The sequence below is a fragment of the Lissotriton vulgaris genome, unplaced genomic scaffold (genome assembly GCF_964263255.1).
Source record: "Lissotriton vulgaris unplaced genomic scaffold, aLisVul1.2 SCAFFOLD_1329, whole genome shotgun sequence".
NCBI lineage: Eukaryota > Metazoa > Chordata > Amphibia > Caudata > Salamandridae > Lissotriton > Lissotriton vulgaris.
Window position 1 is genome coordinate 101,227 of NW_028255097.1, and position 21,704 is coordinate 122,930.

General features: G+C 42.2%; 1 protein-coding gene across 1 annotated transcript in view; it reads left to right on the forward strand.

Moving 5' to 3' along the window:
• The window catches only part of LOC147659245 (uncharacterized), a 130,604-nt gene that overhangs the window by 101,226 nt on the left and 7,674 nt on the right, over nucleotides 1–21,704 (forward strand). The window contains exons 23-24 of the mRNA XM_086951858.1: nucleotides 7,923–7,949; nucleotides 15,891–15,920. Of these exons, the coding sequence (XP_086807984.1) occupies nucleotides 7,923–7,949; nucleotides 15,891–15,920 (57 nt within the window). The remainder of the gene's footprint in view (nucleotides 1–7,922; nucleotides 7,950–15,890; nucleotides 15,921–21,704) is intronic.

Genomic DNA, 21,704 nt, shown 5'->3' on the forward strand with positions numbered 1-21,704 from the left:
GCCTCTTTCAATGATCCCCGCCAGATTAAAAATATATCATCGATATATCGAAACCACTGTAAAATGTTGTTGCAGCAAATGTCATTGAAATCACCATGGAGGACCTGCCTCTCCCAGTAGCCCATATGGAGACAGGCATAACTGGGAGAGAAACAGGCCCCCATGGCAACCCCCCTGACCTGTTGGTAGTATTGCTTATTGAACATAAAAAAAAAATATTGTTCAAACAATGGTTAATCATGGCAATTAACATCCTATTGTGCTGGATCATGATTGCCGGTCTGAAATCAAGAAAGTATTGGATAGCTCTCACACCGTCCTGATGATGGATGCTCGTGTAGAGCGATGTAACATCCAATGTTATTAGCCAGCAATCAGGGTCCCAACTGATGTTACTCAATTTTCTAAGGAAATCTCCAGAGTCTTGGATAAAGGAAGGTAGGCCACTCACAAAGTCTTGTACGAATGAATCAATGTAGATGGTGGTATTCTCCAATAACCCTCCACAGGAAGAAATGATGGGCCTGCCTGGAGGTATGATCGCGTTTGTGTGGATCTTAGGTATGAGATAAAAAACTGGCATGACAGGATGCTCATTTTTTAAGAATTTCAGTTCCTCCATGCTCAGTAACCCCATGCTACGCCATCCCATTAGCAAGGAGTAAAACTCAGTCTGTGACTTGGTGACTGATATAACATCACACCGCCGATAACACAGTGGATCATTCAATTGTGAGTAGGCTTCTTGTAAATACAGCACACGAGGCCAAAGTACGACATTGCCGCCTTTATCAGCCTGGCGGACAATTATGTTGTTATTTCCTTCGATTTTCTTAATCAGATTGGTATACTGATTGTTGCGCCTAGCATGTTGTCGATTGGTTTTCAGGATTTTAACATGTAGATTCTTGATTTCCTTGGTGGCCAAAACATGAAATATATCTATATTATCATGAATCATCACCGGTGTATATGTAGACCGGGGTTTGAATTTAGTGGTTCCTGCAGTACTGTACCCAATCGGTTCCTCTGTGCATTGCGAGCTAGATTGTTCTGATCTTAATGATTCCAAATTCTGCACCGCTCGTAAATCATGTGTATTTAGGTCCACTGTACTGCTATTGGCCGCCATTGATGAAGTGGAAAAAGGGGCTTTGTTGTGTGTGAAGTATTTTTGCAACTTTAATTTACGAATAAATTTGAACAAGTCCATCCTTGTTTTGGGATAGTCAAAGTTGCAAACAGGGCTGAAAGATAGTCCTAATGATAGGATTTTCAAATCGGACTTGCTCAGCACTACTTCAGTCAAATTCATGACTGACAATTAATTTTGAAGGATAATCGATGCTACTGACGCTTGTTGTTCCATCTCCTTTGGAACGGTTTCTTCTTTGGAATAGCGCCTGCTGCGAGCTTACCTGCACTTCTGTCGCTTGGTGTTGTTTGCTTTCCGCCTTGCTGCATAGGTCTCCTGGGACGCAAAGTATCGCGTCGATCTTGGCGCAGGCAATCTACTTCCTGCGCCAACGAAAACCGGGTAAACCCCAACTGTTCATTGCTTCTTGTTGTATCAGCATCCGACCCGCTATCACACATTGAGCTTAGATCAGATCTTGAAGAGCCCTCAGGTGGCGCAGTTGCAGAGGTAGACGCAACATAGCTGGTAGACTGTGCAACCCCAGAGGTCTTGGAGGCATATTGTCTCAACGTCACACCTTCATTCAGTATGAAAAAAGGAAGGCACACGCGAAGAATCCGAAGCTTGGTGCTTTATTAGCGCAGAACCCCCCCATAACAGACGCGTTTCGCCTCACGGCTCCGTAAAAAAAAATATATATACACACACACACACACACACACACACACACACACACCCACATCTACTTTCCTTGACGATATATTTCATCAAGGCACGAAGAGTAGAGTTAAAAATAGTAAAGCTACAGTTTCTTACATATATATATATATATATAAATTGCTAACTCCAAATTATACATAAATAACAGTTTTTCACGCCAATTGAAAAAGGAAGGGGGATCAGGATTCAACCAATCTTTGGTAATACAGGCATGTATTACTGCCATGCAAATAAAAAGAAAGCCTGATAACGCTTCCGGCCTTAGCGTTGCAGAGCTTAAACCAGTGAGTACCATCTCAGCACTGATATCAATATTGCTTTTTAAAATGACAACAAAAAAGGAGTCAATTTGGGAAAAGAATTCTGACAACTTAGGGCAGTAAAAAAACATATGAGCTGCATCCGCGCCAAAAAGACCGCAGAGATTACAGCTAGTCCCTGTTGTCGTGATCCATTTAGACACTTTACTGGGAGTATAATAAAGATCATGAATACTCATAAAATGTTGCGATTTCATCCTACCAGTGATAAGACACCTGCTAGCTAAAATAACCGACTTGTGTATATTAATTTCCGAAGTTCCCAGCTTCCTTTCCCAGTTTATTTGACAATTCACTAAATCATCCGGGAACTCCTGTATCAGGCATTGGTACAGTGTGCCAATCGATGTTACTTTCCCCAATAAATCCAACATAGGAATCCTCCTCATGTTACTATCTGCTGCTTGCCGAGGGCTTAATAAAAAACTACGGATTTGTAAAAACTTGAAAAAATCGTTCTTGGTAAGGGAAAACTTAGTCTGTAATACAGAAAAAGAAACCATCTGCTCTTCATCAAACAGATCTCCTAGGTGACGAATTCCTTTCATACTCCACCTCATAGTCCCTAAATCTGAAAAAATGGGGGCTGGTAAAAATCTAGAAGCCGAGAAGGGTGTGAATACATTCAAATTTGCTACCCCCAAATGTCGCCGGACTCTTTGCCATACATTAAAAGCTGCTTTGACCGTCTTAAACCCCGTTTTTTTGTGGTAACTAGGTTCAATCACTCTAAGGAAACTTGCTTTCTTCCCCTCACCCATGTGTAGTTCATAAATGGATGGGGTATTACAGAAGGAAACTCTGGCCCCATCCCCGATAATCAGTGGACTAATAAACTGGAGGGTTGCTGCAATATAATAAAAAAAAATATGGAACATTCCAACCTCCATACTCCTTACTGAGGATTATTTTATTATACGCTTTACGATGTCTATTGTACCCCCACAAAAATCTAGATATTACCCTTTCCAAGTTCTTAAAACAGCTGGTCGGAAAGTCTAACGGAATTGTGCGAAACATATATAATACCTTCGGTAGGACCAGCATTTTAAGGACATTGTTTCTACCATGCAATGATAAGTGAAAATTATCTAGACGTTCTAACTGAGAGCTTATTTTGGCAAGAATTGGATTGAAGTTCTGCTCAGGGATATTAGAGATCGGCAGGGAAATATTGATCCCCAGAAACGTCACCTCAGAGGCCAAGGGTATATTAACCGGAGGATTTTCCCCGGAATATAAAATCTGAGTCTTGGTCAGATTAAACTTGTACCCTGCAAAACCTCCAAATTGAGCAGCTAAATCATTGATAGCAGGTAAGTCTGTCGGAACATCGGTTGTTACAATGACTATATCATCGGCGTATGCTAACGCCCGGTAGTTAACGTTAGCTAAAGTGATTGGGTTTATTCTTTCCTCCATATTAAACCGGTCAACTAAGGGATTAATATAAAAAGCAAAAAGTAAGGGGGAGCACGGGCACCCTTGACGAGTGCCCCGAGTAATTGGAAAAAAGGGCGAAATTTGAGAATTGATTCGAATAGAAGCTTTGGGATCGGCATACAACGTACCAAGAGCTGTTAAAAATCCTGCACCAAACCCCCTTCTAGATAAGATATCCCATAGATAGGTCCTGGCCACCCTGTCGGACGCTTTTTCAGCGTCCAACAATATTAGTCCGATGTCAGATATGGTGGCCTGGGCCCAGTCCAAAAACACAATCAGGCGACGGATGTGGTCAGCCGTATCTCTTGCTGGAATAAAGCCATGCTGATATTTTGATACTAAAGCGGAGATAATGCTAGATAATTGCAAGGCCAAGATCTTAGAATAGGCTTTGCAATCTGCATTAATCAACGATCTGGGTTGATAAGAAGAAGGGGATAGTGGTGGTTTATCTTTTTTTAAAAGAACTATGATTGTAGACTCTTGCCAAGAAGGAGGTGAACACTCCTGTTGTGCTGTCACAAATAAATTAACTAATTCAAACGTAAGGGTAAAACGGAACACCCTAAAAAATTCTAAGGGGATAGCATCAGGCCCTGAAGCTTTACCAGCTGCTAATGACAAAAGTGAAATCTCTATTTCCTCCCAAGATATAGGTAACTCCAATTGCTCAACATCGTCCAATGGTAATACCACATTGAGAATAGGATCAATAAATTCTTCCATCTTTCCATTCCCATCATCAGTAATCTCCTCCATATAAAGATTGCTATAAAAATCAGTGAAAACCCCCAAGATTTCTGCCGTATTATCATGTATTTTCCCTGAACTATTCATCATTTTATCGATATTGGCTGAGATTGATTTCTGTCGTAGTCTTTTAGTAAGGAGTTTTCCTGAGTTTTCCCCATCTTCGTAAATTTCTGCTCTATAGCAAGCCAATTGCTGCGCTAATTTCTGAGCAAACACTTTATAAATCCTGGCCTTTTGCACCACTAGATCTCTAGAAATCTTCCCGAGATCCAACCCCCTTCTACACGCATCCATAAAATTGATCTCAAGTTCCCTAAGCTTGTACATTTCTGCTTCTTCCTTCTTCCTGGCTTCCTTCTGCTTGTTCAAAGAGTAGTTTAAGGTTTCACCACGCACCCCGGCCTTTAATGCATCCCATACAATCCCAACAGAAGCAGACCCAGTATTAATCTTAAAAAATTCCGGGATCCATTTATTCATATGAGCAATATAACAAGGATCATCTAGAAGTTTACGTTCAAATGTCCATGGCTTAACCGATTGTGTAGTATGTAGTTCTATACTAAGGTTATTGGGATTGTGATCGGATATCACTTTAGGAAGAATTTCAAATCGTGCTTTAGCCGGACTAATAATAAGCCCGCTCGAAGCAAAAAAATAATGCAACCTAACGTGCTTTTGATGTTGAGCTGAGAAAAAAGTGCTACCACATGTACCCCCTGACATTAAATGTCCTACATCAATTAAGCCAAATTCCTGAGTAATGCCTTTAGTTGCCTTAAACACATTCCTCTTTCTACCTATATAAGGATTGCTGCTAGATATGTCGAAAGTCCCATCCAGGTGTAGGTTAAAATCTCCACACAGTATTAGCAAGGGAGACCATAAGGCTAGCTCCATACTTAATTGATTTAAGACAGTGGGATCGTCAACATTAGATCCATACACTGTGCAAAGGGTCAATACAATACCACCAAATTTGATCTCAGCAATTACCCATCGGCCCAACAGGTCTTCTTTCACTCTTCTAATCTGACCCAGCCCATACCGTTTCAAAATAGCAACCCCTCTTATCGTGGATCCTTGCCGTGAGCATCCCACAACTTCTAAGCCCAGGTCCTTCAGCCAACCTCTATTCTTCCATGAGGCATGCGTTTCTTGAATATAAAGTGTATCCATTCTCATTACTTTCACCATTTGAGCTAGTATTCCCCTTTTCCTTTTATCATTAAGTCCACACACATTCCAAGAACAAATGGTCATCTTACCCATTTTCCCATATTATCACGTTTACTGCACTTGCAGAAAAACCAAGATTGCAGCACCCAAAAAAAACAAACTCACCAAAAAAAAAGAAAAACACGAAGCAACATAACTTTTGCATCACTACTGACCAAGACCATTCTTTTACTTTTTTCTCCCTGCCCCTGTCACCCAGTCTCAACCCACCCCACATCTCTCCCTCCCTTACCCATCACCCTCTCACCCTCACAGAACCCACCCAACAGAGACATAAGGACATAGTCCTCAGCGATGGTGTGAGGTTGTGTACCAAGAGCTCCCCTGTACTTGACCCAACCATTTCAAAGTGTGGTCACAATGATCACAGTCAACAGTCGTCCACCACCCTCCACTTTGCCAGACATAACTATCTTCAAAATACCAAAGCTGCTTTGTCTAACAAGAACATAAGCATTAGCCCTCTCGTATTGTAGCCGATCACAAACCAAACAGGAAATCTCAGCAGAAAAGACAGAGAAAACATTCCCCCCCCAAAAAAAAAAAAAGTTAACCGTATCATCAATAACCTCCGATGGGGCAGTTAAAGATTTCACATACTATATTGCATCTAAGAATTCCTGTGCCTTAATTTCTGAAACAAAAAAAATGTTTTTTCCTTTTAAATAATCTTCAGTTTCGCAGGATCTAATAGAAACACCTGCCCCCCTTGTGCCTGTATAGGAGCAATTAACTGCCGCAGCCTCCAGCGTTGTTGGACAGTCACTTGACAGAAGTCCGGGCGAACAAAAAATTTGCACCCAATACCTTTCCGCAGGCGTGTAGGCCTGGCTGGATCATACAGTATCTCTTGCAGTAAATAATTATGGAGGCAAATAAGTATTGCTCTTGGTTTCCCAGAATCAGTACCCGCATCTCTTCTCTAGGTAAAAGGAAATCGATGAGCCATTATGATTGCCTTCTCCCACTCCCAGTCTTTTAAGTCGGGGAATGCCGCTGTAAATAAGTCCACTATAAACCGTCGAGTATCCCTTCCCTCCATGCCTTCCGATATGCCAAGAATGCGTAAATTGTTGCGTCTCGCCCGTTTTTCGAGATTCCAGTCAATATCCTGACCACTTTTTTACAGCATATTGCATTGTATTCCATTGCAGCAAATAGAGTCCATTACAACTTTGCCTTTCTAGAAAGGCCAGGATGCGTTGTAACGAGATGTTAGAAACCTGACATAAAATAACAATCTTAGTGTGTTACCCTGGAAAATGCAGATGTCTCAATGTACCCACTGTAAAATCCATTGAATGGAAGCAGCTGTTTTTTATTTTTATTTTCTTGAACACAGAACGATCTTTCCAGTTGATCAATGTATCTTACCATGTAAAACATCAAACGGCACAACTCAACTATCCTCCATCTTGTTAGATAAGTATTGCACAGAATGCATAATTATGAATAATATCAAACCCATACTATGCAAGACAATGCATGTCACTTATTTCCAGAAAAGATATAGTTCTGCCACATTTATTGCTTGTACAAGGAAGATGTTTGCCGAGTTTACTGCAGCATTTCTGTAGCCATAGCCAGTCCAAAACATGACAAGTTCTAATTTTATGACTGTACAGCCAAGCCCCGTCTGTAGTGTTGCTGGTTCACAGGCGTTCACTCTCCAAATGCCAAGCAAACCGAGAAAGCCCATCCGGTTCATTTTGGATATAGCCGCGGTTCATGATTGGCTGCCATCGCTGGCCTCCTTTGTAGCCCTCGAGTCATATTGATGACAGCAATGATCCGAGGAGGCTGATAACATTGGTGGGCTATATTACTCTATAGATAAGTCTTGACCAGCAAAACTCACTCACTGTCTCGCTTGCCACCACACGTTTTCACCTGAAAAGGACAAAACGGTGTTATAAAAGCTGTAAACAAAAATCCGTAGAGCATTTCATGACGGACTTCAAATTGTGTGGGCTTTTTTTGTGAACGACCGTTGAATTTTCCTTTCAAATTTTTGGCAATCTGTAAGATTAATGTACTCTTTTGGGGGGTTTCATTCTGGGCCTCCTACATCATCCAAACTAAAAGCTAAACAGATTGTGAAACTAAAGATATTCCCAGTTGCTGAAGAACACATTTTAATAAACCTAAAGACTTATGTTTGAACCAATTTTGTTTTGTAATCTCCAAGTAATTGTTGTGAATGGTACATGTTGACATTTATTGTTAGGGCCATAGCAACTATTATATGTTCAGCTGATGTAATCCTTAGTCACATTAAAGTGTGTCTTTGTCTGGTTATTTTTCAGGTACAGTTACCACATCAACACAAACAGGTAAAAAAAGAGGGGTTTATGCCTTTATCTCTGAATTATGCCTTGGAATTTCAAGGCATGTTGGCAACAGTAGCAGGCAGGGCAGCGGTGAAATGAAGAAGAGATGCTGGGATGGCTCAGGGTCTTGTTTAGACTTGGTCTTATACATTGGGCCCGGCTCTTGTCTGAAAAGTATTCAGTGGTTCTCAATCTTGTAGCACGGTTAACTTTTCTTGACCTTCTAAAATGGATTTGCAGAAGTGACCATCCAGCTTAGGGTTCTAGAGCCTGAAAAAGAATTGTGGCAAGCTCATAGAATTCCTGAAAATCACTGTGACTGTTCTGTCCTTATGTTCTGGTGGGCAGCTGTCCCAGTGTTTCATGACAAGAACTGTCTGATTTACCTAGCAAGTCCAGGCCCGAAGAGGAAGGTATCTGGTACTCCCTTGGTAATGTATCTAGAATCTAGATGGTAGCCAATAAATTGTATTCACAGATCACCATCTGTGGGGTTTTTCGCTGCTCTCTACTTTAGTTCAATCAGCCTCGGCAAACTGTCACCTTTACTGGTGACAAACGCCTGGAACAAACTATATCACCGATCATATCTTTGCCACAACAGGTAAGTACACTCTAAAGAATGGATAAAGAACAGTGCGAATCACCCTTCTATGATGGTAATGTCTGTCGGAGTCCACCTAGGTAATTCATCATAACCTGTTCTTACTTTGACAATGAAGATTGAATGTAATTAGAAAACGTACAACAGTTTAAAGTCACGGTTAGTGACAGGGCACACTCTTCCCCATGAGGAATCTTCACTTTCCCTGGCCTGCACAGCTGGGAGGGAGTGCAAAGCTGATCATTCAGGTTAAACATCGAGGGATTGTTACAGAGTGAGACAGGGGAGATGCTGGGGATGGTTCCTATGGTAAAGAGAGTTCGCTCTGAAGGTAGTTCTTTTGGTTACCTGGGCCAACGTTATGGAACTGCTTGCCCCTGTCGCTTCATCAGGTGCAATCATTTTAGGAGGAGACTTAAAGCTGTTTTTTCACGCAGGAGACTTGAGAGTTTAGAGTGTTGCGTAGTGTGCAGAGTCCTGCTTTTAGCGCTCGGACACCTCATGTGAGGTAGCTATGTGCTTTATAAAATATAATATTATTATTACTGGTAACTCTGCATTCAAAAAATAATGTTATACATAGTAGAATAAACATATTCTCGATTTCAATTCTCTTTTTAAAACTGCACCTACACTGTCCATTGCTCACAGAGGGCTCCTTTTGATTTGAGATCTTGTAACCATCCCCTTTGGACTTTTATCATTTGGCATACGCCTTCTAGTTTTAGTGTTATGGTACAGAATATCAGGATGCTATTATAGATGATCGGCTTCATAGTTTCCTTCGGATGATATTTTAAATTTTGTGCAGGTAGGTGGGATGAATGTCTTAGACAACAGGCATTTATCACATCTGCATTGAATGCTCTATAGGGGCTTCTGGTGATAATCGATGGGCACTTCAAATTTCTCCGACTTACCTAGCTATCTGAATGAATAAACCCTCATATTTGACAAGGGTGGTGACTTGATTTCTTCTGGAGAGATTTCTTATACTCCTGTGTGCATACAAGTTCAATACTTCGATTTTACAGGGCAAAACCCTAATATATAAAGTTTAAATCCAACAGAATTCCCTTGATACTCACCTAAAGCTGGCATCAATAAAAACATTAAAATATTTTTTTTTCTAAAAGAGCTTTACAGTCAATTCACTTTTATATATTGAAGGACGTGGCTTGCCACTGCATTGTGAGAGGATCAAAAGGTTGACTATCCAAGGATGCATAAAAAAGATTGTCTGATCTTGGTGAAAACTGAAAACGTAGACACAGGATCCACTGAAATCCCTGCAATACTCTGCTACTCTGATTCCTTGTCGTTCAATTTAACCACAAAGTGTTCTTGAATTCTTAAGTACCAGAGGTCATGAAAATATCCAGTTGTCATGTTAACCCCATCGCCGCGGGGCTAATTCCCCCATGGCGCAGAGGAGAGAGGGGCCGCGCGCGGCACCGTGGTGCTGATGATGAGCTCGGCTCGTCATGCAGCACGGTGGAGCTGTGCTGATGACGAGCTGAGCTCGTCATGGTCACGCCCGCTCAATGGAACGCCCAGCACAGCGGGGGAACTATCCCCGCGTGAGCGTTCCGCGGAGGTCATGACGAGCTTAGCTCGTCATCAGCACAGCGCCACCTTGCTGCATGACGAGTTGAGCACGTCATCAGCACGCAAGAGGTTAAAGCAAGAAGCACCATCCTGTAAATTCTATCCATCACAATGGAGCCTCACTAATCCAATTAATAATTGTCTCTAGGCTTCGCTATAGCAAATCAATCAATCAATCAATTAGTAGATTTGTAGAGTGCTTCCTGTCACCAGTGAGGGTATCCAGGCGCTGGCAGAGTCAAGTTGATTAGCTGAATAGCCAGATCTTCAGGGACTTTCAGAACTCTGGAAAAGATGGGGAGGTCCGTTGATGAAAGGTTAGCTTGTTCCATGTCTTCTCTGCTAGGTAGGAGAAGGAGCGACTTCCGCATCTGCTACTTCGTATCATAGAAGTTCAGGTGGTGGTTCAAGTAGGCGGGTCCACAGTTGTGTAGGGCCTTGTATGCGTGAGTCAGGAGATTGAACTGGCATTTTTTCTGTACAGGGCGCCAGTTGAGTTCCCTGAGGTATGGGGTGATGTGGGTTCATCTGGGAAGATCCAGGACGAGTCTGGCTGCAGCATTCTGTATAGTCTGTAGCCATCGGAGGAGGTGACCTGTGATCCCTATGTAGAGAGCGTTGCCATAGTCCAGTTTGCTGCATATGAGGGCCTGGTTGATGGTGTGTGTTGAGCTTTGGGGTAGCAATTTGAATATGCAGAGGATAAATAAGTAGGAGGAGAACATGGAGTTGACCTGAGTCATCACGCTTGGCTTGTTGTCCAGAATGATGCCTAAGTTCCTAGTATGGTCAGTGGGGGTAGGATTAGTTCAGAGTTCTGAGGATCCCCAGGATGCAGCCCATAGGGAGCTTTTGTTTCCGAAAATCAGTACCTCTGTCTTGTCCATGTGGAGCTTCAGGCAGTTGTCCTTCATCCAGTTGGCGAAATCAGTCATGCAGTTGTGGAAGCTGGTCTTGTTTCTGGTAGTGTCTTCGGAGAGGATGAGCTGTGTGTTATCGGCATAGGATATGATTTTAAGTCTCTGGGTTTTGGCAATGCAAGCCAGGGGTGTCATATAAGTGTTGAAGAGGGTGGGGATGAGCGAGGATCCTTGTGGTACCATACAGATAATTTCCTTGGGTTCAAAGATGAAGGGAGGAAGGCAAACTTTTTGCGTTCTTCCAGTGAGGATAGAGGCGAGCCATATGAGAGCCACTTGTTGGATGCCTATGTTGTGCAGCCTTGTGATGAGTGTGTGGTGGGAGACCTTATCGAAGGGTGCCAAAAGGTCTAGGAGGAGCAGAGCTGCAGTCTCTCCTCGGTTGAGTAGTGCTCGGATGTCAACGGTAGCCACAATGAAGGCTGTCTCAGTGCTGTGGTTGCTGCGAAATCCAGATTGGGAGGAGTTGACTAGGAAGTTCCATTCCAGATATGAAGAGAATTATTGGTTGATGGCTTTTTCTAATACTTTGTCCAGGAAATGGAGCAGAGAGACAGTCTGTAGTTGTTCAGTTCGCTGCGGTCTGCCAATGCTTTCTTTAGTAGGGCATTGACTTCTGCTTCTTTCAGTCCTCGGGAAAGGTGGCAATTGAAGTGCTGAACAAGGTGGTGAGTACCTGGCTGATTCTGGCTTCACAGAGGCTGAAGATGTGGTGAGGGCATGGGTCAGTTGGGGCCCCTGAGTGAACCGAGGTCATGGTGAAGGCAGTGTCCTGTGGGGCAAGCTGGCTCCATTTGGTTAGTCGGATGTCTGTGTGGGTAGCTGGGTTGTTGTGCTGCTTGAAGAAGTTGGCAGCCTTGTGCTGCGGTTTGAAGTTTCTGTACATGTTGGCGATCTTGTCATGGAAGAAGTTTGCAAGGTTGTCACAGAGTTTCGATGAGCGGGTAATGGTGTTTGTTGCAGCTAAAGGGGTTGGAGAATCCTTTGACAATGTTGAAGAATGCTTTTTTCTTCGATTCTCTCAAATATCTGTGGTAGAGTTTGAGGGCTGTCTTGAAGGTAGTCTTTTCGGCAGTGTCCTTGCTGCTGCTATGCCATATTCTTTCCAGGTGTTTTCAATGTCAAGTGGTTCTGAGGTCTTCAGTGTACCAGCTAGTCTGCTTGGTGGACCTTCCGTGTACATCAAGTTACCATAGAGGGCCATTTTAACCTAATACCGGATAAGGTGGGTAAACTAAAACTAAACCTTAGACTAAAGGATTGCATTCAATTATCTCTTAAGCTCCTACATGGCTTCCTTATGGACAGCAGAGCCCAGCTCTAACCGCTGCACATTCTACTTCAAAAAGTCAGGTCCTCAGGCACACAACATCTTTTGAACTTGGCAAAGTAATGCAGATTGATGTAGATCTTGAGGTACTCTAACACAAGCCTATGGATAATCCTCTTAATTTAATTAATAAGAAGTTGGACAAGAAGTATATCCGTGCAAGGACCACTACAGTTGAAGGCTCTACCTGAAAATTATCCAGAAAGAAGAAAAACAGCCTACGTTTTGGAAACATTTCAAATGGGAAAATGTTCTCCAAAGTCCTCACCCTTAGAATAGTAACTTTTCTTATTATCTGTAGGTGACTCGGAATTATCGTTTTTTTATGTATTTCTCTTTTTGTCCTCTCCACCTTACATGTGGCACACTCTACCCCACTGCTTTCAAGACTAGAATATGTTGTAGTACCAGGCAAATGTACAGATTTGCAAAGTTATCTCTCATTCATTGGTATTACAAACTCATTGCTAGAAGATGCGTGGTGTAGAAATTCCAGGCTTTTTCATAGCACAATAGAGCAACCCTATAGTCCCTTGGGAGACTGGGTAGATATCAAATAATACACAAGTGCTCCGTAAGAAATAATTTAAATTTAAACATTCAACAAATCATTCAAATAATAAATCAATCAAAGCGGAGGTGTATAAAACATCAAAGCCTGTACGAAATGTATTACTGGGAAGAATCATATGCACATAAGCATTCAAATGATTAATGGCGTGCACGCTCTTATGAAAGAATTTATTTTTTCAGTACATAAAAAAGGGGAAGCAAAACATAAGGGATCCGAAAAAGTACGCATACGTATATACCCAAAACAACAAAATAGAGATATTTGCAACATATATGTGAGGTTCAGCTTAAAATGGTTTAGTGTTGATAACGTCCTTTGTCAAATCTTTGATTTGCACTTTAGAATGCCCAAAGTGATACGGAATAGACACTGACGTTTGGGTCTATAGTGACATGTGTACATAAGATCTTCCTCAGAGCGTTAATGCATTGCAAAAAGTCATACCTCAGTCAAAAAAAATGCAAACAGTGGTGAAACAAATCCCAAGGGAAATTGGGAATGCTTGAACGTAGGCACTGCTGACGACCACCATCCTACCTGGTCTGATGTTAAAGAAAGCTGGCATCCCAAAAACTGTCTGCGGATCACTCGTTTTTTGTTCAAAGTCTCTTCCACCATATGCTGGACCACCTGCGTTTAGAAAAATCAGAAACAAATTCCAATTAGAAAGCAGGGTCATGATGTATGTGTCAACTAGCAGGGCGCAACATCAAGAAGAGAAAAGAAGTGTGACTATATCTGATAACCACAGACCCTCGATGACAAACACAAAAGGCTTGAGACCTCCAATAGCGGTTAGCTGTCTTTTAGACTCACCTGGTTTGTATGAGGGAGAGTGGAGCTTCGCATAGACCACTACAGCTAATAGGGAGCAATAATATAACAGGGCCTCCAATACTGCGATCACCCCACCTCATGCCGCAGGCAACCAGTTGACATACATTTAATGCGACATTATAATTCTTTTAATGGCCTTATTAAGTCTGAGAAGGTGGTCTTTTGAGGTTATCTAGACTGTAGAAATGTGCAGGTGACTTTGTTTCCGGTTGCTGGGTTTAGCGAATTTTATATAACTGTCCAGCATGGACAAAATGCCAATTTCTGCTCGTCGCCCCATGTACTAACCGAACAACAGGCTAAGCACTACCGACATCGCCATACATGTGTGATATTGTAAAGCAGTTTGAATCTATGATTCTACCCCATGCCCCCATATCAAACTCTAGAGAAAGATTTTCTGTGAAACAGCAGCTAGAGTAAACCTGCTGTGACCCTGTCACAGTGGTGAGCGCCTGTCCACCACCATGTGCAAATTCCATGTTCTGATTGATATTAGAGCAGTAATATAGATATTTCTGATGCAGCTTTTAATGTTATAATTATTTCTGTGCGCCTTTCCGACCATTATCTTCTTTGATTGATTATCTCAGTGACAACCATGCTGAAATAATATGGCTAGGTCCAAACTGGAGTGGCATAGTGAACAAAAAACAATGGATTTAATCCCAGATTTCTGCACTGGGGGGAATGTTTGACATTGTTCGGTATTCTATCCATCAATTGTTCTTTTTGCACTTGAAGGAGAAGCCCAGTGGCAAACAGGCTGCCACAAATGATTCTGTGTAGGCAGTGCTGGGGAAGGCTCATTGCTGCACAATCAGTGGTTTGACCACTAGCAAATGGTGGAAGACATGCAGGTGCCTCACCGATCCCTAAATGAAACCTTATATGTAAAAGGAGAAGGTGCAATATTTTAGCAATTTCTCTGTCATGGGGTTATTATCAAACAACGATTTCCAAATGGTCAAAAGACATTTACTGCACTTCGATAAATGACTTTAAATGCAAGTCATTTGTTAGGAGATCTATGTGCGACATATGTAGAAAATGTTGTCCTTCTTTTACAACGATGGTGGTTGGGATTATACTGATTCCTATGGCACACACAGAAATCTGAAATATTTTTATAAATACTAATGGATTGAGGGAGAGTTTAGAGTGTTCCCCTTTTTTACTTCTGAGAATGACTAGAGGTTCAAGAATTCCTCTTTTATTTGTCAACATTTATTTCCAGGCATTCTCACCAGTCTTTTTTCACCTTTTTTAGCTTGGGACATATGCAAAGTGTAGATGGTTTACGTTTTTTGGTGGTAAATTCTCTTTATTGGTCTGACTCCAACATTTGACAGGGGTCCAGGAGGACCACAGAGGGTAGGAAATTAAATATGGATAAATGATGTGATAACAGAAGCATCACTTTGTAAGCTTTGGCACCTTCCCTTGACCAAAAGGTATTTTATCAGTCTAACTCTCTGTATCACCTCTAATTAGATATTTGTACACTGATTCTATGTTGGTGCCAGGACAATCTGCGACAAGCAACTAAACTGTTAGTACTACAAACACTGGACTATTCTACTATCATCCACCAAAAGGGTTTCAAATGAGTATACCAGATATTTACCCATCACAGTCAGTCCTCTGCAGTAAACCGACAGCTCAAAAGACCAACTCTGAACAGTATAATTAGTGCCAACACAAGCAACCCAGAAATGCATAGCCACTTCTATCACTGCAGGTCTTGAAGACACCCAATGTTAAAACATTACATAGTCAGCATTATGAGAATACCTAGTGCTGACACGGCCAGCCTACATTGACTACCAGCTGCTAACACCAACAGATGTCAACAGTATTACCACTGCTAACCGAGGCCGTCCTTGAAATCCATGCTATCAATTATGATAAATATGTTGAATTAAGCTTTGAAAGGTTGATATTGGTGTACTGGCATTTAAAAAAGCTAAATAATTGGCATGTATGTTGTTGGTAGTTCAGGGTATTATGGGTTGGTGCAGATGAGCGTGTGAACCCTGTTAATCTAGTTTTCTTTTTTCTTTATAAACAGAAACCACCTCTCCTCGAACGAGGGTGACAGGTAAAGTAATGTATTTCCAGACTGACGCCTGCTTCTTTCACACCGTGCACCATGGCTGAAGGAGGGTATCCATCAGATGCGCAACTAGAGACAAATTTCGGGGGCGGAGGTGGGGGGGGGGGGCATGGGGGGTTGAACCTTTAATCAGTAGGCAGAGTGGAGCTGCAGGGGCTCTTAGAAGGGGTGAAACAACTGCAAGGCCTAATTAACATTCAAATGGTCTTTTATAGACCTGCGAAACGTTCGGGTGCGCCTGTGGGCTGTGTGTGCGCCTGGGATCTGTCTCATCCCGGGCTGCCACAGACGAGGGGGGGGGAGGGGAGGGGGAATGGGGGGGGCTGAAGCCCGGGCAGTCCAACAGGTGTTGCGCGCCTGGTATCCATTGAGGTGCCCTTTGTTGCTTCTTGGGCCTGTCTATGGGGCGGGCAGGAGTCTGACAACAAGGGCTGTTGCAAAAACTGTGTGCCCCATCGGTCAGCGGCCGGCACTGATCCCGAGTAGCAGGGCAGTCGGATGGGGATGAGGGTAAGGGAGGATTTAAACAAAAAACAAAAAAGTAACAAACCTTACCTTCTCACTGCTCTTCCGCACGCCGTCTCAGTCTCTCCTTTACGGGGCCAGAACAGGGAGCAGCCAGGCTCCCTTGTCTAAGCCAATCACAACACTACAATGCAGTGTTGTGATTGGTCTGAGCGCCGTGGATCCCCGCTCAGCCAGGGAATAGGGCCTGGGCATGTTCTCCACGCAGGCTGTAATGCAGTCTGCATGGAGAACATGCAAAGTGCGCAGGACTGATATTTTTCATGCATTCCTCAAACCGTGGAAACATTGCAGCAAAATATGTGGCCACTCGAAATCACGTCAGCTCAATCTACACAGCATTCCTTTCAATTCCAAGCTAAATTCTGCTGCTCTGAAGCAGTAAAATGAATCCATACCTTAAGCTTGCACAACAGATTACAGATCTGATTTTTACCATCTCGTACACCACTATGAATTACTAGTAATATCCAATGGACCCGAGTTACTAGACCCATCGTGCCCAGATAGTTTCCCCCAAAGCATCCCGAAACTCCGGATAAAATTCCAAGCTGGAATGAGTAATAATTAGATCTTGGATGTGCTAAATAAGAATTCCCGGTTATTCCCCATTCCGAGTGGACAATAATGTCAATCTCATATTAAGCAGGTGTTCACCAGAGATAATGTGCCAGTACGAAACCGTACTCTGAGGGACAAAGGAGGCGCCAGAAATATTAAAGTAGCACCCCCTTCCCTTCAACATATGGCACTGTGATCAAGGAAAGTGAGCGATCCTGACCCATTCTGTGAAGGCCGGTAAAAACTGTTCCCCCTTTGATTCGTTCCCTCTTTCTTTCTATCTTTTCCTTTATTCCTTCTTTTTTTTCTCTCTTTCCTACTTTACTTTATTCTTCCTTTTATTGTTTTCTATCGACTTTCATTCCATCTTACCTACTTTTCATCTTTCCTTTCCATCTGTCCACTCATCTTTCAATCTCTTCTTTATATTTTTTCATTTTCTTTCCTTTTCATGTTTCTTTACAAGCCCATTCTTCTTTCATTCTTTATTTCTTTCTTCTTAGCTTTTGTCCTTCCTTCACCCCTTCTTCCATCCTTCTCTACTTTCTAATTTCCTTATTTTTCTTTTGCTTCTCTTCATCTTTCCTTCTTTTTGTCATCCTTCCTTCCTTCCCACCTAGCTTCCTTCTTCCTAACCACCTCCCTTCCTTGTGGCTTTCTTTCTTTTTCATGTCTTTCTTTTTACTTATTTCTTATTTCATTCTCTATTCATACATTCCTTCTTTCTTTTCTCCGTCCTTTTTTCTTTTTCCATCTACATTCTTTCTCCTTGTGGTCCTTCTTTCATTCTTCCTTCTTTCTACACGTTTATCCATCCCTCCTCCTTTCTGTCTGTTTCGTTCCTTCTCTTTCATCCTTTCAATCTTTTTTTCAGTTCTTCTGTCCCCTATTAGTTCAATAAATAATAAAGTAGAACTTTGGGCCGTTGGTAAAAAAAAAAAAAATCACTAAAAGTGTACACTTTGGGTCGAACCTTTTTGTTAAGGGGCTCACATTTTGTAGTGATTATAAAGCACGATTGGCGCACTTCCCTTGAGTATTTCCATAAAACACAAAATAATATCTAAAACATTTTGGGAAACTAGAACATTTTACATATAATTGTAAATGAAGGATTGCTTTATCACGATGAAATAGTTTTGACAAAAGAAAAGCTCTGTTTTTTTTTCTAGCAAATTACTCAAACACAAAGATAATGAAATACCTCTAAAATAGTTTTTGAAATACCCCATCTGAGCTCTGAAATTGCCTTCGAGTAGTGTGGCGTGTGAACCACAGACGAATTGTATTGGCCCAGTTATCAATAAGCAATTGCACTTCATTACTTCTAAATCTAGCGAATCATTACAATACTGGTGGTGGTACATACTGTACCACCGTGAACGTTCTGCGAAATACTCATGAATTTGATCTAAGTCGAGTGTGAACTGTCCCACAAAAAATGTTTGCGTCGTCTAAAAAGTGACCATCAGATTATTCCGAGTACCAGAAAACAGCATTGACTTTTCTGCAGAATGAGTATTATTCTGCCTTTGAAACAATCATTGTAGTTTGTAAAAGAAGCATGAGAGCACTCAATCTAAGTATTTTGGAATAGCTGCAATTTTGATATAACATTGCCCCCATCATGAAATCAGTTTGGCTTTAAAGTGAAATTAAGTTTCATTATCAGTTTAGTACCCCATGGCATCTAAAATAAGCATCCACATTGTCTCCGATATAAGAATCAGAACCCACACAATCCTTAAAGATTGCATTGGAATGTCATCAAAATTAGCTACAAGTTTTCCAAAATATCTAATAGGTTGCCCAAAAATACGTATTATATCATCAATAATAAGCACCAGATTGTAGCCGAAATAAGGAACAGGTGACTCAGAAGCTTGCATCAAAATGCCTGGAAAAATACAAGTTCTAAAAAGAAGCACAAAATTAAACTATGAAAGATGATTGACGTGTGCTAAAAATAACTATTAGCTTACCTACTACATCAAATACATCACTTTTTAAATGCCCAAAATAGTAAACTCGAAGTAAACATCATATTACCCGCCAAAGGGCTTTCAGTTACCTGAAAAATTGGCACCAGTTGGAGAAAGCCGATTGGATGATAGACTAAATAGGTAGCAGAACACTTTGCATTTAAGGAGGGGGCAGGTGCTAAGGACAGCAGATGCAACCCTCTGTTCGCCATCTTGCTTGTTATACCAGGAACTGTCTTCCTATGCCCAAGTGCTGCAGACGTTCCACTGATGGTGCAGGGGACTGCCGGTCCTTAACTTAGCATAGCACCACCGTACAGCTTTGGCACTGGAACTCCCAAGGTGGCCCTCACATGAGGGTGTTGGCCCATCACAAAACAAAGCTGCTGCCTGGTATCTTTAGTACAATCAGTTTCAATATGTGGGAGGTTTGGCGTCTCCATTCTGCACTGAGTTTCTTCCTCAATGAGTTAGAAGTTTGGAATTGAAGCTAAAAGACCATCAATAATTAGTAATGAAATTCACTGAGTACCAACTCTATTCGTTCTTTGGATTTTATTTAAAATATTTGACCAGTTAGTGAAATCTGCAAGTCGACCCTCGAGATTTCCCACGAAGGAGGGTCTAAAGACTTCCAGGGCTTGGCTCAGTGCCAGAGGGTTGATTTTACCAAAGGCTGGCTTAACATAAGTGCGTACTATTGGTTCACAATTAGTGACTTTTCAAGTAAAATGTGTTATGAAGTGGTCAGACCAGGAAACCGGACATGGTTCCTCCACTACTATGGGAAAGTTGGTGCATATAGGATCCAATATATGGCCTGCCTTATGAGTAGGCAGATTGACCCACTGAGACAGCTGAGCCAGGTGGCAGGACTCCAAACAATCAAGTGAGTCCTTATTGTCAACCTGGTCAAAATGGATGTTAAGGTCTCCTAGCACCATATACTGAGTGAAGTTCAAGGCTCTGGAGATGGCAGCATCATCCTATGTTTCCAGAAAGGAGCCCACCGGACCGGACCGTCTGCGCCCGTCCGCTCCCGGCCGACTCCAGACACCAGGTACCCTGCACCTTTTTCTCCCCATTGTTTGTTACTCTCCTTCCCGGATCTCTACTCCCCTGAACTGGCTATCCACAATGGGCATTATCGTTACACAAATCAGGAGCTCCTCTCCTTAAATACAGACAGGCTGACCTCCACTGCTGCCCACATTACTAGTAATGACGCTAGAGATAGGAGAACCAAGACAGCATTGAATCGCCCCACCCCACGGCCTCACATATCTTGCATGTACTGCAATGCTAGATCGATGCCTAAACATGCCTTAGAAATATGGGCACTCTTGGACTCAGACAGTCCTGATGTACTTTTCATGACAGAAACCTGGTTACATGAGTCCTCCTTACCAGACATCTCAATTGCCCTAAAATACATAGGCTTGACCGCCTGGGCAAGCAGGGAGGAGGAACGGCAATAATCTACAAATCTAATGTTAAGCTTCACATCAATGACTCCTATTTAGAATGCTGGGGTGAAATGTGTATTGTCACCTTGACAATAGGAAATCAAGAGTCATGGAAAGTGGCCCTCATTTATAGACCCCCAAATGCCAAACTCAATTTGTAGAGAAGCTCGTTGAAGCTATTGCACCTTATGCTTTGGCTACAGATATTTTTCTCCTGGTGGGAGACATAAATTATCATCTGGACCAAACTCACGATCCCCATACTGTGGACCTCACTACCAACCTTGAGGCCTTACAGCTAAGCATACTCCCGACAGGCCCAACGCACATAGCGGGACATACACTGGACTTTATATGCACAAATTCCCCCAAAGTTAAAATTATACAAATTGATCCAGTCCTGTGGACCGACCATTATGTTATTAAATTTAAAATTGTGTGCCCTCAGTTCGAACCCCGGAAAACCACCCAAGTAAAACTGAGCAGACCGTGGAACAAAATCACCCTAGAATCCTTCTCTGCACATTTTTCACCTCCAGTCATTACCGACAAGACTGACCCCAATATAGCTGCCAGAGAGCTGGAATGTGCAATAGTTTCGGCATTAGATCACAGCGCCCCAGCCCGAGCATCAAAACCTCCTACAAAAAACTTACTTTGGTTCACGCCAGAGTTGGAACAAATTAAACACACAGAGTAGCTGAAAGGAAATGGCGCCAAACTAAGGATTCTAATGACAGGGTTCAATACAAAACCGCCCACAGACAATATATGAAAGGAATCGCTGAGGCGAAGAAGACATATCTTGGTAACAGGATATCTCTGGCATCTAACTCACAGAGAGAGTTATACAACATAGTGAAAGATTTCACCAACCCCACTGCCAGCCAACAGCCACTCGATGAATCAAAAGAATGGGTAGAGTCTGTGGCAGCATATTTTCAGGACAAAATTAATTAAATTCATAAACGCTTTCCTCAGTTACCCCCAACCTGTCAGGCAGTCCTGTCCACCAGCAATTGCAATGACCCCAACAACCCTACTCCCACACTCAGGGAATGTCCATCTTTCACTGAAGCACAGGTTGAGGCAATCTTACTACATATGAAGTCGGGATCCCCTGGAGACCCTGCCTCTCCACAAATCTTATATAAAGTTGCCCCTGCTCTGATCCCGGCTTTAACAAAAATGCTAAATCAGTCCCTACTTTACTCTTCTGTTCCACTACACTGGAA